This window comes from Dicentrarchus labrax, unplaced genomic scaffold (assembly GCF_905237075.1).
Source record: "Dicentrarchus labrax unplaced genomic scaffold, dlabrax2021, whole genome shotgun sequence".
NCBI classification, from domain to species: Eukaryota; Metazoa; Chordata; class Actinopteri; family Moronidae; genus Dicentrarchus; species Dicentrarchus labrax.
In genome coordinates, this window is record NW_026136722.1 from 3,129,561 (window position 1) to 3,145,138 (window position 15,578).

General features: G+C 40.7%; 2 protein-coding genes across 2 annotated transcripts; one reads left to right on the forward strand and one right to left on the reverse strand.

The window, feature by feature from the left end:
• Nucleotides 1-9,189, reverse strand: slc2a6 (solute carrier family 2 member 6). Its single transcript, XM_051387131.1, has 8 exons — nt 8,775-9,189; nt 6,951-7,222; nt 5,846-5,942; nt 5,474-5,573; nt 5,063-5,256; nt 4,640-4,815; nt 4,097-4,374; nt 1-3,263 (listed from the first exon to the last, which is right to left on the reverse strand). The coding sequence occupies exons 1-8, from the start codon at nt 8,826-8,828 to the stop codon at nt 2,935-2,937; spliced, it is 1,500 nt and encodes a 499-aa protein (XP_051243091.1). The 5' UTR covers nt 8,829-9,189; the 3' UTR covers nt 1-2,934.
• A 932-nt stretch (nt 9,190-10,121) lies between these two features.
• Nucleotides 10,122-14,873, forward strand: LOC127355881 (pentraxin-4). The gene is made up of 6 exons (XM_051387149.1): nt 10,122-10,208; nt 10,344-10,524; nt 11,881-12,059; nt 12,705-13,795; nt 14,076-14,285; nt 14,335-14,873. The coding sequence occupies exons 2-6, from the start codon at nt 10,399-10,401 to the stop codon at nt 14,760-14,762; spliced, it is 2,034 nt and encodes a 677-aa protein (XP_051243109.1). The 5' UTR covers nt 10,122-10,208; nt 10,344-10,398; the 3' UTR covers nt 14,763-14,873.
• The last annotated feature ends 705 nt before the right edge of the window (nt 14,874-15,578 follow it).

The following is a 15,578-nucleotide window of genomic DNA, read 5'->3' on the forward strand; positions in this document are numbered from 1 at the left end:
AGCAATTTCATATTTATTTACTCATGTATGTGATTAACAAAACAATTCTAGTACAAAATGAATTATTGTTTAGTTGACAAAAACGTGTTGTGCCCTTAAAAAGGGGAATAGTAACGAGAGAAAGATGAGGAAAACACACACGCAGCTCTTTCCTTCACTCGTCTGTATTGAATGAGGAAGAGGAGCGCGATCCCCCCACTGGAGACCCGAGGCATTACCAACAGATCGACGAACCATTAAACCACACAGATAAGGATCTGCATTACCTATCTGCATTCCTCTTCTTGGTATTACTCACTCGTTGCATATTCTTCAAATACATTCACAACAACCATAAATGAAATTACATGTTCTAAAAATAGATACTATAGTAACTGTGATAATATCAAACTGAAATTCGCTGAAATTATGTTTAACTCAAAATAAATTGGATGTATGAATAAATTGTTATATACAACTCGTCACACATGTAGTACCAGCATTACAGGGATGCTCACAAACAGGCTTGTGCCACAACAATGTCACAATCCCCTTAAGAGATGCATATCTGACATAGCAACATGTATCTTTTAACAGTACTGTGTGTCTGTTTATGACTGAACTTTGATATAGCTGCAAGTAATTATTCCAAGAATGTGTCCTGTCTAACAAGTTGATTAAGCCAATTGTTTTTTTAATCTGAAGTTCAACAGTGACAAAGTTTTTTCTTCATCTTAATTTCCCCTTGGTCAAACAATTGTCTCATAATGGTTTATTTTATTGTTCTCAATCTAATCTAGTGAACGTACACATACGAGTCCCCAAGAGTCAAAATAAAAAGAGTAAAATATGCAGCAGGTATTCCAACTGTAATTCAACAGATAGCTGTTAGCTATATAGCTACTTAATAATTTATCAGCAACACATTAGCTTCAGACAGCTAATATAGTGGCTAGCTTGATTAGCAGCAAGCTGATCATAGAAAAACTAAATTCTACTAAACTACAAATCAATAATCACTAACCAATAATGAAAGAGTAAATACAGATAGTTAGATAAAAGATGGCTGTAAATATTTCGGACACAGAGCTGACAAAATGGCAGATGTAAAGATGAACAAACCAGAGAGCAATTATTTTACTGTTTATGTATCATCCCTGTTGACAGTATATATAAAATCATCATCCCTGAAACATTATCTTTGACTAACACCACTGTAGCTGCTGGAGTGACTACAACACGTCTGTTTGACCAGTGATCCAGTGACAGAAATACACCGTCAAAGGGAGCTCAGAAATAAACTCTCACATCCCTTGACTGATACTGGAAAAGGTTTTTTTTTCTGCACTTGTTGCAATGCATAGGTTACATTTAATTGTATGTACTGTATGTAGAGCAAAGTGGTTTTACAAACCTTTTCATAGCCTTTCTCTTGCTTGTCATCAACGAACACACTGCTTTGGTAAGGTGCGGTCTCACACACACACACACACACAAACACACACACACACACACACACACACACACACACACCGAAACTTGCATTGTGTCATCCCTTCTTTGGTAAAACTAAGCATGTCAATCAAGCATATTTGCACAAGACTGCATACACAGACATAGTTATGTCTGCATTATTAGATTAGATCAGACTCTAAAGTAACATTGGATCCATTTGGCTAAAGGGTTTTGAACAGCTGTTATTGAACCAAGCACATACCTCCAGGATCACCTATCGTGTTATACATTTCTTAGGCAAACACACTCATACTCACCACTTATAGCTGGTATATTGTGCACATGTATGTAAAATTGTGTACAATTATATACGTCCTGTGTCCATAAGTCCTATGTCCACTCAAAGAGCAGTAAACTGGTGTGATTTAGCAACATAAAGATGCTGTTACTGGAGAAACTGGAAGGATGGGGAGGCTGAGATGTACATTAATGGCTCTGAGTCAGACTCAGACTCTGACTCAAACTTACGACACTGAGACTACAGCATGTGACCTAGCCTGCTGAGCCACCAGTGTGTGCCAACCACATCACTTCCTGTCCTAGCCTTCATAACTTATTGCTATAACAAAATACTGACCCGACCTGAAACATCTGTGGCGTTTCTTAAATGTATGAATACAACATTGACAAAAATATTGTATTGAGCTTGTACACAACCAATGTGTCCGACAGCTAAGCAGACAGGCAACATCCACAGTCTGTCTGTCATTTCTGTGAAATATTTAATGATAAACTGTCTTCCTCTTTTGGAACATGGTTGCACATACTGTAGTACACAGTGTATAATGCTTTCAGACATGTTGGAGTTCATTATTGTTGCTAACTCCATGGTAGCTTACCAGAAAAAGGGGGTAGGTATCGATGTTGCACTTAATCTCTGCTGCGGTAGTTTAATCAGTGTTGCTATGTGTGTACATTGCGTGTACATCAGTAAGTTAAACTGACACAAACTATGTTTAAGATGTGTGATATACAGTATGAGCAGTGTTGGGCTCGTTATATATAACTACTACGTCATATGGTTTGCTCTTACTAGACGGTGATAGACAGATGGTTCATCCAATAACCTGCCCAGTATTTTTTGAAAGTGCTTGCCCTTTTGTGGCGACATATTCCCATATGGTTCTGTGTAACAAACCACCTGGCACAGGGAGGTTAGTCTGACAATAGACTGAATACAAATTGTGTTACATCAGTTCAAAAGAAATAAAAGAAACATGTATATATACATCTTTATGTCTAATGTCTTAGACTTACATTGGTCCATCTGTGCTCAGTAAATATTTGAGTCCTTTTCTCAGAGGGCTTTACACTCTGTTCAACATACAACCTCTATCATGAGACCCTTAATTCTGATATTCAAAATCACTTTAAAGTTGCCCTGTTTTAGAGGTACACCATGGGAACAACTGAATATTTGATCAAAGGGATCATTAGGTTTCAGCTCGACTGTACAGTGGAAGGACTCCGGTTGATGGTGAACGTACGTCCCGTCCTGAAATAGTTCTCAATCTCTTCCAGTGAGCGGCCGCGAGTCTCGGGGATGCATACGGCGTTAAACAGCAGACAGAGCACACACACCACCGTAAAACACAGGTAGGGCACGTACAGGCCGTACCTGTCCACCAGGTGTGTGAAGGCGTGCGTGAGCATAAAGGCCGTCAACCAGCTGACAGTCACACACAGACCTGAAGCCACGCCCCTGGCAACCAGCGGCAACACCTCTGACATCAGCAACCACGTGATTGGACCCCATCCCATGGCGTATCCTAGGAGACAAGCAACAATGTGATGACAAAGCAAACCGCTCATAATAAAGCATATGATATTATGATACAATAAAAGCACAAAGAACGCATGTGCAGCGCTTTGTTAGGGAATGGTCACACCATGTTGAGAGGAGTTTATCAGACTCAATCTAAGTTGTAAGAAAAAGGTCCTCTACTTCTGATCGGACAGGTGAGAGCAATATCATTGAATCCAAAAAACACCATAACCACACAGTGATGTCTGAAATGTTTCCCCAATTAAGTAAGGCGTGACAATAAAATTGAAAACAATTAAATGAGCATGAGGACATTGACGTTGATGTGTAATAGAGAACGGTTATTCATGCCTCAAGAGCTTCAAATACAACAAAATGACCTGAGGACATAACAGGTCTAAACGTGTTGGAACAAGACAAAAGGTAACACCAAACAGCACATGCTTCATTAAATACATGCCTGACAGGTTATCAAATCTTATCCCAACAAACAAGCTAACTGCACACGTTTTGCACGTGTTTTTTTTTTACAAGTGGTAGTTTGCTTGAACCTGGGCAGTGTGAACTGAAATGAACCAAAAACCAAGAGTTTACAAGACCTATGCATTTAGCTGAATGCTAACATCAGCACGCTAACATTTGTTGATTAGCACTAAACACAAAAGTACAGCTGACACTACAGGAATGTAGTCAAAGACCAAAGTATTGGACAAACAAAAAACTTTAACCTGATGGTGGCGCTACATTTAAAGTCAGGGGATCCTGAATCAATCAACTTTACAATGAATCCACTAGGAGCCTTGATTGGGTAAATCGTGGACTTTACTGGACACTCACCAAATATAAACACCATGGTGCTGATGAGAGGAATGATGCTTGGTGCAGTGTATCCAGTGGTGCTATGGGAGCTGTAGTCCAAACTCACAGTGAGATTAGGCGGGGCAGGGCCTGGAGGGCAAGCTGTGGTGTGGTAGATCATGGTCAGAGTTAGAGTGGACAGGAACATCAGCATGCTTGACGTGTACAGCAGGGCTTTGCGTCCCGCCCTGTCCATTAAAAAGGCTGCGATGGCAACAGAAAAGAGGCGGACTGCTCCCACAATGGCAGCATCATACCTGACAGACACAGAACAAGGTTAAGTTAACATTAATTAATAATAATTAATAAATAGTGATTTGCACAATGCTTGATACTTGGGGAGGTAGGTAGATAAATCATTAATTATCTAGTAAACTAACTTTTACATAAGAAATAAAAACCAAACCAAGGGACAAAAAAGGAGAAGAAATCGTATATATATATATATATATATATATATATATATATATATATATATATATATAAATAATATATAAAGTTGAATACAATTAGATGTCCAACCTGGGCTCCAGGGAAACTTTGCTTTTGGAAAAGATTGGCTCCAAGTAGACCAGGATGGGCGTGATCCCCGTCATCTGTTGCAGGAAACGCATCACCACTGAGATGATGATTGGACGGTAGTAAAGGGGTGTGGCCAGCTGCGACCATGTGACTTTACCCCGTGTGTTGATGCTGTGCTGTATTGGGAGGCACACATAAACACATAAAGAAACGGTGTGCACTACTTTGTATTTATTAAAAAAAATTCTAATGAAAGGTCTTTGCCTCTAGCATGTCTACCACTGAAGTCAATGTGTGAGTGTGATGTTACCACCTTAAAACCTCGTCTGTCTCATCCTTTAAACTTAGATGAGCCCAGTGGTCCACTTAACTTCGCCCTTTAAGTTGTTAAAAACACATTATAGCTGTTATGTTCTATGCTACCTGTATGGCACTGAGCTCGATTTGTGTGTCGTAGTGTTTTCCCCTCAGCCAGCGGAGGGCCTTCTCAGCCTGCTGCTCTCTGCCCAGAGAGATGAGCCTCCTGGGGGAGCAGGGCATGAACGCCAGCAGCACAACCATCAGCACAGCCGGCAGCTCTCCCGCCACTGCCAGCCACCGCCATGGTACGACCAGACCTGTAAGTAATAGATAGTAAGAGTAGGAGCTTGGTGAAAAATGCAATACTGAACCTCCCTGTATTTTCAGGAATTGTTAACTGCTCTGGATAAGTAGTTTCAATATATAAACTACGATTACCACACTGTAGTTGTATGCCTCCACCAGCCAGTCAAGTTGCAGTTTACATCTTATTGTACATTAGTATTTATGCAGCAGTATCAGTATGTTTCCTACCCAGGGCGTAGAGTGCCAGGGCCCCAAACACAGCAGTGATCTGAGGGCAGGAGCCCAGAGCCCCTCTCACTCCTTTATGGGAGATCTCTGAGATGTAAACCTGTGATATACACACAAAAGACACACAAACAGATGTAGTATGAATTTAGGAATAACAACCCACGAGAGTAATATACAATTGAAAACATTCAAATTAACATTATAGCCATTTATATAATTTGTTTCAGGACTGTCATATCAAAATCTCTGATTTAAAAGAGAGGGCAAAATTCCTGTCTACTAGCACAAAGAACAAGGGGCTTTTGTTGGACAAAAGAGGGGAAAACTTGCATAAATGGGTTAAGAAAAGTTTCTGTAACCATGGTAACCTACAGGAATGGACGCTGCTGTCATCCCTCCAGCAACGCCTGTGAGGAAACGGCCCACATGGAGCATCCACAGATCCACAGCCCCTCCCATCAGCATGTATCTAAGACACATATACAGATGGTAATTTTTAAATCAAGCACATTTCAGTGTATTTAAAGTTTTGCCATAAGGTACCATTAATAAATCTCCTTTTGCAAATCAATTTCATTTGTGTATGCAGTATGCAGTTGTTTCTCTGTTTTCTCACATCATGATGGACACAGTTATAAAGCATGATATACAGGGAAATAGTAGGAAGAGGACAATTTTTAAGTGATTTGATTTCATATATATATATATATATATATATATATATTATATATAAGAAGCATTGTTCTGAGTGGGTGGGTGTGTCTCTTACAGCTTAGTGCATCATCTCCTATTAGCTATCTACAAGAAAGTCATTAAAGAAGTATTCAGATACTTCACTTAAGTAAAAAGAAGCAACGCTACAGTGTAAAAATACTCTTGTTACAATTAAAAGTCCTGCATTTAAAGTAGGTGTAGTAATTAAAAGTAACTTATCATGCGGAGTGGAGGCTGTCAGGCTGTTGTATTTTATATATTATTGATTTGTTACTATAGATAAGCAGGATGGTAATGCTGTAGCTCGTCACAGATTCTACCTAATTATACTATTTAGTACCCTTATCAACAATAATGCCTAATATTATAGTGATGGCTCCAATAGTCCATTCACAAATGTGATTTCACTTATGTTGCCTAATTAGACCTCCTCTCAGGACTGCAAAGTACTGCACTTGATTGATCTCCCTCAGCCTTCTGGTATGTTCGGGCGAAACACCCTGTTTGTATTCCTTCATAGAGTTAGATGACATGTCTTTCCCAGAATACCTCCACTTGACTAGAGATCTAATCAGCCAGTGTAAACATACCTGTGTAGGTGTAGTAACTCATTAGCTGTTCAATAAATATAGTGAAGTACAAAATACCATATTTCCCTCTGAAATGTAGTGGAGTGGAAGCAGCATAACATAGAAATACTTAAATACAAGAGAATTAATGTTCTCCACAGTTTGCTGGCTGTGTGTTGGTTGCTGGGACCCACCCAATAGTCGACGGCACTGCTGACGTCATGATGCTCAGCTTCCGTCCAATCATATCGTTGAGCAGCATGGCCCCCAGCCCTCCGGCTGCTGCACCCAGTGTGTAGATTGAGCCGAACCAGGCAGCCTGCTCCGTGTCCATTCTGAGCCGGGGGTCGGCATCGGGGCTCTGGAGCTTTGGCAGGACCGGAGATGAGTAGACCAGGGAGTAACCGAAGTTGAAGTTCCCCAAGACGGCCGAGAAGACGGCCAGGAACAGTTTGGAGTTGTTGATCTGGAGTAGAAGGATGTGGACAAGTTAAAACTCGGAGGATAAACTGCATCCCTACATAGATACTTTAATTATTTATTATTCAGAGCCAATGTAGGTGCAATTCAAGTGACAGAATTCAGATTAAAGGGAAGTTTGGGATCTAGTCACAGCTTTCTCTTCAAAATATAATTATAGATTATATAGATTATAGAAATAAATAGATTAGTAAGAATAAACACTTCTAGTACACAAAAGTAATGCTTGTTTTTTATTTCTGGTTCGACTTAACTCGCGGAAAATCCCAAGATGAATTTATCACAGGATTGCCTGCATGAGGACAGGTGATCTCTGGGAAGTACTTGGTACCAATATTTTACCAGGATAAAAAAAGAGGAAGAGCTGCAATATGTTTGAATTGACTTTAGGCAGGTTACTTTAGTTCAGTTTTACTCACTGGAAGCTTCTGTTTCAGGCACAATGCTTTCTGTAAGTGCAGCATTTAAACTGTCTGCACATCACTTCTAAACTCAGTTGGGGTTTTTAAGCACTTAGTATGCAGACTTACCAAACTGACAAATACTTCCTGCTTTTATGCAGTAACAGTTACTAAGTTTAATGTTTTGTTTACTTTGTTTTGTAATGATTATAGGGCTTTCTTTGCAAACTGGTGAGGATTGTTGAAGGCCTGGCTGGCTGACGGACGTAGTAATATTTATCATCTACCTTTTTAAGGTGTGATGGACACACATAGTGACTGTAGGACCTATTTACTGGAGTTATTGTTGGTTAGTTAGGGGGGAAGGATGTCCTTAGCTGTGTGCACATGAGCATGAGTCACACTTCAAGAAGATGGGTTGAGCTTTTGTGCTACATGTGTATCATGATTGCACCGTGTTAACAAGCCACCTTCGTTCAGTCTTTGATAATCTCCTTGAGTCTGCCTGCTATCACCTTCTTGAACTCTCTGTGCCTGGTTTCACCAACATAAATTATGATTGTGCATTAAATTCAACAGTTACAGGACATTTTACAGGAGTGTAAATAAAACAAAAAAACATCCAGTTGTATAAAGTCTCGGTGCAGTGCAGACCTGTAGCAGAGCTCACATGCTGTGGCTTCATAATGTGACAGGGCTCAATGCTTCTGCTCAGTTGTCAGTCAAGTCGACTTTGTACAACAGGTTACTTGCACCACGACATTGTTAAAAAACTGAAAATGTTGAGCCATGTTTAGCTTCTTCTTTTGTCTTTTGGTGTAGGTGATCCAACAAGTGTCAGTAATTGTTACCATGGAAACATGGCTCTTAGCTCTGATTTAGTCTGAAATTTGGGAGGCTAACTTTTTAGGCTTTAAAATGTTTTTTGTTAATTTTTGTTAAACTGTTACCTAACTAGACTAATCTAAGCAAAATCAACACTACAAACCAGTCTGAAACAGTCACAATAAATAGACTGTAATCCCTAAACAAGTGATGGAGAATTTACAGTTTTGTTCACATAGTAAATCACATAGTAAATCTATAAACTGCTGATGAGATTTTAAGATCAATTCAAATGAGTGAAATGTTTCAAACCTTGGATTCAGGTGATGTTGGTCTTGTGTTCAGCAGGGGAGTCTCTTCACCCATGTCTGCTCTCCTTTATCAAAGGTGTCTGATTTATTCAATCTGTTTCAGGATCTGTAAAATTTGTTCTCCTCACGAAGGGATCAAATATTACTGAAGTAAAAAAAAAAAATGCTGCCCTCTGAAAAACACTGCAAGAGGAAAAGTTTCATTCCAGTAAGCTCCAATCAGTCTTCCAACAAAGGCGATCCTTCTTTGCAGACAAGGAAGAAAAATGAAAGCAAGATGGTTAAAAATATAATCCTAAAAAAGCATATCTCAAATCATGTCTACTCCATTCAACTGATGGACTTGATCCTCCGATGGACAACGTGTGATTAAGTTTTGGAGGCTGACTGACTGAAAACGAGAGAGAGAGGTTACAGGTTAAATGGTCATAATGAAAGTGAAACTGGAAACTGTGTTTACACTGGACTTTCACAACTGAAACTGATCTGCAATTTGTCGTGTGAATTATTGAGTGATTTGAATAAGATGCACTTACTAGGCTTAGCAATGATTTTAACTTTTTAAAGTAAAACAATGAAATTTAAAGACTTTTTGACATTTGAATCCCAGGCTTATACATTTGTAGAACGAAAACTGTCACAGAATACTCTGTGACATAGTCTATTGACAGAATAAAATGCATCTACACTGACTTGTAAAAAACATATTGGTCATATTTTTGCAGTCAGTGGTGAACTTTTAAAGCCCAGTGTAAATGAAGCCACATTGTTGCAACCTGATCATGAGCAGAAAGCGGAAGGGAGGGATAAACAGCATTATTCCTGGATTGGGTCAGTCAGAGAGAAAGCAGAAGAAGAAGAGAGCCAGATCCCCTGCCAGTTGGGTTGGGGGAAGAGGAAAGTACAGGCTGCTTCTCCACCAGCCCACACATCATGGGATTTACAGCTGCAGTATTACCACACATACACACAAGTACAATTAAAAGCATGCACTGTATTTTTCACTAAAACCAGGAAAACTATATCAGCTGTTTTGGTTTACTAAATAATGTGTCATGTGTCAAATGTCTATCACAAGTTCCCCTTTACTCGTTTTGCTGGTTGAACAGTAATCATTTGTCCGACAGGAAGGTCATGAATGAAAATTTTATCAATGGAAGATCCAGTTAAAAGAATTTAATGTGGGACTGTAGTGGAGAAAGACCAGAGCAACATCATTCCCAGCACTGTAATATCCCTAAACAGCGTTTATAAATCTGCTTCCATTATTCTACAGTTTAATAAACACTGGATGTCCGTTGGTAGATTGTTTTGAGCTGTTTTTCTCTTTTCTTGTGTTCATTTGTAGGAGAGTGAGAGAGAGGCAGAGACACTACCTGTTAAATCCATCTGCATTTCCTCTGAGGTCCCCAGTGATATTGTGGAAAAATGGAAAGTGTGTTCCAGCTTGTGGGTGTGCTTTTGTGTATTGTGTGTGTGCATGCATGGTTATTGTGTGTATACAGTGTGTATCAAGACCATCCCTTTTCAGCTATGTCTTTTTCTCCTCTATTTGTTCCTTCACCTCCAGACATCCAGACAGGGACCCCGGCTCCCGGCTGCATCTATCCCAACTCCATCGCACTATGAGCAGCCTCAGGCCCGGCCACTGGCCACTGATCCTGGTCCACATGCTTCTGCTGCAAATTCAGCCTGTTAAAGGGCTGTCAGTTGATCCTGTGTCCCAGAAACTACGACGACTCAACGAGCAGGTCAGTTTGACTCTGTGTGTGTGTACATGAAGCTAACTCTATTATTACATTCACAGGATAGTTATGTTGTTATCATATTTGTGTTTTTTCAAACAGTTAGTGCTTTAACCTTAATGAGATTTATTATAACTAGTTATGTGACTATCCTCAGAATAAATGTGGCTCCTTGCCACAGCTGGGTTTACTTGATGTTCTTCAATGACTTAATATATGTTTATATGCATATATAATAGAAGTAGTAGTAGTAGTGTAAAGTGAAGTGCATTCCACATTTACATGCAAATCTGTGAAATTAGTAAATCTGTGAAGTTTATTTTCCATTTTAAAAACCAAGGATGGGACTAGGGTTTCACTTAAACTGAAATATTATTATGAAATATTATGATAAAATCTTTTGAGGTCTATGAATGCATATGTAGCCTAGTGATATGTTTTTCTCGGGATGGTGAAGTCATGACCAATCTTATGCCTCATGCCTAAACCTAACCAATTAAGGCAACTAGTACTAGCCAATCAGTAGGGTGGGTCATGACTTACAGTATATATATAAAGCTAGCTGATGAGATAGCCTTATAGCTATAGTTGATTTAACAACTTCTCTTGTTTCCTTTGAAATTCAACTTTGATCATCCAATATCTTAGTAACTGAGCTTATGATGATGATGATATGATTAATAAAGCTATCTCGCCTTAGCAGAGTAGCAGTGACTGCCGTCTCTGCAGCCTCTGAAATGAGAATACTTAGCACCTTCAGGAGGTTTACCAAAACTATCTTTTAAAAGGACAAACATAATAGCATAAGATTATTTAAGTAACATGACTGGACTTAAGGCTGAATGTCATACTTTCCATGGCCCTCAGACCAGGGGAAATCCAATTTTGTCAGCGGGAAAGCAGTGTTTATTAACATTTTTCTTCAAATTACAATTAGAACAAAGCACAAGACACTTTGCATGATAGTATAATGTATTATACAGATAGTGTTCAGGGATGGAAAAGGCACCTATTTGGCAGAATGGTTCCCAAAGGCATGAAATTAGGGTTTTACAACTTATACATCTGTTACACAGTTTAGGAGTTTTAGCTTCAAACCCCTTTTCCTCAACTTTACAGTTTCTGTCCTACCTTTGTAAAGCAGATATGTTATGAGTCATTTTGTAAAAGTACTGCAAGTAGCTGAAATGGTTGGAAAACTATTGCAACAATGGTGATTGTTCAAGAGGAAAAGTCATCACAGACACGTTATGTATGTGTTTTTTCTCCTTCTTTTAGAGGCTTTGAGAATGTTCTTGACCTTTAAATCAGTCACCAAACAGCTGCAGAAAGGCTTGTGAAAAGACATTTCTTTTCTGTTAGTTCCAGCAGTTCCAGGCGCTGACCCAGGCTCGTTTGGACATGTTGGCCCTGAACCAGAACAGAAACTCCTCGGGGGGGCTAGGGAGCCGTGTTCAGGCCTTGAGTGACCACTGGCACCACATGTCAGAGGACCTTGAGCACCTCAAGCAGAGCACAACTCAAGAAATAGAAGGTCTCAGGTTAGAGCTTGGGAACAAACACTAAAGGTCAACTGTAAATATATGTGTGGGCTGATATATGTTTGACAAATCCCTGCTGATTGTGTTTGGCAAGTAAAAGCATCATGGAAAGAGAATAGACTGAACAAGAGGAGGAAGGGCAATTTACTGTAGTCCAGCTCAGAAAATTATAGGAATTAGATCTTCATAAAGATAGAAAAAAGGATAGAATTTAAAGTCATACTCAAACTTTAAAAAGGATTTTTGAGTGGGTGGCTGGAATTGATGATTAACAGGACATATTTTGGACATCATTGTCTGACTGGACACATTTCTTCTTATGCAACACAAGTATACTATATTTTTATATCCAACCTATAATATCTATAAGATCTTACCTGTTGACATACATTTAAAACCGTATTTCATTGCAGTTGGGCTGAAACATGCTTTTTTTTCGTGATCAATTGTGCTTTACATCTGTCTTTGGGTTTTACAAATATTTATCAAAGCCAACATTAGTGACTTTGACAATGCAGTGTTCAAAATATTTTAAAAACATTTTACAGTTTTGGACAAAATATGAATAAAAATGATGGTTCATGGACCATGATGCATTTATTTTATAAATGAAATAATAGTTTTCTCATGCTGTTACTATCCCAGAGAGTGGAGTAGGAAGCTTGAGAAGAAGAGCAAGCGGATGGAGGGTCGTCTGGCTTTGGTGGAGAGGGCTGTGAGGGAGAACCGCCGCCATGCCCAGAAGCAGATGCCTGATCCCGGTCAGGACTTTTCCAACCTCACCCTAGAACTCCAGAGCCAAGAGGAGAGGCTGGCTGCCCTTCAGGTCCAGCGTGATGAGCTGATTGTTGGGTTGAAAGGGTTGCAGGAATCCCTGAAAAACCAGGCACTGCGTGTGAACCGGCTCGAGGGCCGGCTTGGGGAGGTCCTGCAGTGGAATGGAGAAGGGAAACCCAGAGGGTTGTGGAGGGCAGGAGAGCCGCTCAGCTCCAACATCACACCCCAGGAATTCTATGAACCACGCAGGAGAAGTCACACACATAGAGGAGGCAGGCCTGGAAGGATTCTGGATGGACAAACCCAACCCAGACCAGAGGGTATCCCTTATTCCCAGACTGATAATCATTCACAATCCACAGCTCAGAGCAGAAGCCCCCCACAGCCCCACCAGTACCAGGCAACACCAAATCAGCCTAAACATTCAAAGGCCCAGAGAAGAAGACCTCCAGAATATCATCCACAGATAGTCCAGTATCCAAATCCTACCTCCAAGTCCACAGATTATGCCCCTTACCATCCCCAGTCACAGATCCAGGTGCAGACCCAGACAAGGCCTTACCCGATCCAGCAGGAGAAGCTCCATACACGGCAGACTGTGCCTTATCTTCATGCCCAGCCCCAGGTCCAACGGCAGTCACAGCCTCAGTTTTATCGTCAGAGACACCCCCAGTCACATAACCTCAGTCGCCCCTCGGGGCTCCAGCCCTCGTCTCAGGCTCCAACCCATCCTGAACCCACCAAAGACAGACAGAGCAGGACCAGACTGGAGGCTCCACAGTCCCAGGCTTCAGATGCTCTCCCTCAGCCTCCATCTTATCAGCCCAGGGAGAGGGGGTGGGATGGAGAGGAGGAAGAAAGGGACACAAAGGTGAAGTCTTCAGTGATCCACAACCTCCTCCAGCTTCCTGTGAGGCAAAAGATCCCTGTAAGACCAGTTCCCAAAAAGGATGCAACCAGTAAGTAACAGTTAGAACCTCCACAACAGGTTTCTGTGGTTTGGTGGGTTGCTGCATTAAATACAATTTTTAGATTTACCATTCCCAATTATTTATACGGTTTAGTCTGGTTTAATGTAATGTTGACTAATATTTTATTAACTTTAAGTCATGACAACAGCCTGGTTGTAGGTAAAGCTTTCTCCTGTGTCTTCTCTTGTATTTAACAAAGGGTGAGATATGTCTCTTCTTTTTTTACATGTTAGCACATACTGTATCTTCTCTCTCCCTCTGTCTGCAGTCTGTAATGTGGACTCCATGCTGTTCTTCCCCTCGGCCTCAGAGGAGAACTATGTCACCTTCTCCACGACTCTCCCGGACCTTCCTGAGCTCTCTGTGTGTTTGTGGCTCCTTGTGGAGGCCTCACATGTCGGCACACTGCTCTCTTATGCCACTGACGCCAATGACAACCAGTTAGTTCTGTATGGATGCAACTCCTCTGCCTCATCTGGATCCTTCTCTGCTTCTTCCTCATCTTCCAACCCCTCTTCCTCCCCCCTCCCTTGACTTTGTCATTGGAGATCCTGTCTATCGCCGTCTCCCTGTGTCGTTGCTGCTGGATGCCCGCTGGCACCACCTGTGCGTCGTCTGGTCCTCCATCCAGGGTCGTTTCTGGCACTACATCGACCGGCGCCTCGCCTCCTCAGGCTCCAACTTTGGGAAGGGCTGGGAGATTCCCGGAGGGGGATCAGTGGTGCTTGGCCAGGAGCAGGACACCGTTGGGGGAGGGTTTGACCCTGCAGAGGGTTTTGCTGGGCAGGTGGCAGGGTTCAGGGTGTGGAACCGGGTGCTGGGTCCTTCAGAGGTGGAAGGGGTGGCAGAAGGAAGAGGCGTGCCCAGAGGGGTGGTGCTTGACATGGAGGACATAAAGGAGGTGCATGGGGAGGTGCAGCAGGTGGCATGTGAATGTTTAGAGCACTGTGTGTGAAAAAGTTACAGAGGATTCAAAGGAAGACTTTCATTACAAAACATAATTTCTGCAGAGAATGTTAATTGTCTCTTGCTTGTCTGCCTCTTAATAAAACTTTATTTTACATTTCATTGTTTCATATTCCTTGGATGTGCACACACAATATTATTCTTATTGCACTTAAAGATAGCAGTTTTTACTGCACAAGAAAGGTATGACAAAGTGTAATCTGAAAAGTAACTAAAGCTGTCAGCCAAATGTAGAAGAGCCAAAAGAAAAATATTTGCCTCTGAGATGTAGTGGAGTGAAGTAGTTGCATAAAATGGAAATACTCTTGTAAAGTACCTCAAATATACTTTTGTTACATTCCATCACTAAAAAAGATCAAAATCACAGGGAAAGTACAAAAATATAAACCTACCTAAAAAACCACAGGCATACTATAATTTTTTACTCATAACACTTTACGATTTACTGTGCAGGAGTATCAACAGTGTCTCGCTCAGGGATTCTTTAGCAGGGTCGGTAAGCTACAAGAACTGGGACTTCTCAGACTAATGAACCTAACCTGAGTTTGATTGACCAGTCAATTGTTAGTCATTACAAAGGTTCCTAAAATACCAATTAGTAAGAAGTAGAAGTTTCTAATTTGGAGTGGAACTCTTCAAATGATGGATTTAATGTTTTTTTTTTCTTTTCTGTAATTGTCACTCCTCTGTATAGTCCATTATTTCAGTTTTTTTTTTAAATGAGGGAGCCTTTAGCTAGAGGATCACTTTTAAAAGACATTCCTTCTGATCTGTAGGAAGAAAACAGCTACTTGATAACTGAGAC

Bases quoted from the DNA above. Each gene is read 5' to 3' on its own strand.
- slc2a6 (XM_051387131.1), bottom strand. From the start codon at position 8,828: ATGGGTGAAGAGACTCCCCTGCTGAACACAAGACCAACATCACCTGAA. The intron at 5,943-6,950 runs GTGGGTCCCAGC...TATGTGTCTTAG, and splicing joins GCAGTGCCGTCGACTATTGG to ATACATGCTGATGGGAGGGG. The intron at 5,574-5,845 runs GTAGGTTACCAT...TGTATATCACAG, and splicing joins TGACAGCAGCGTCCATTCCT to GTTTACATCTCAGAGATCTC.
- LOC127355881 (XM_051387149.1), top strand. From the start codon at position 10,399: ATGAGCAGCCTCAGGCCCGGCCACTGGCCACTGATCCTGGTCCACATG. The intron at 10,525-11,880 runs GTCAGTTTGACT...CTTTTCTGTTAG, and splicing joins TACGACGACTCAACGAGCAG to TTCCAGCAGTTCCAGGCGCT. The intron at 12,060-12,704 runs GTTAGAGCTTGG...TTACTATCCCAG, and splicing joins CAAGAAATAGAAGGTCTCAG to AGAGTGGAGTAGGAAGCTTG.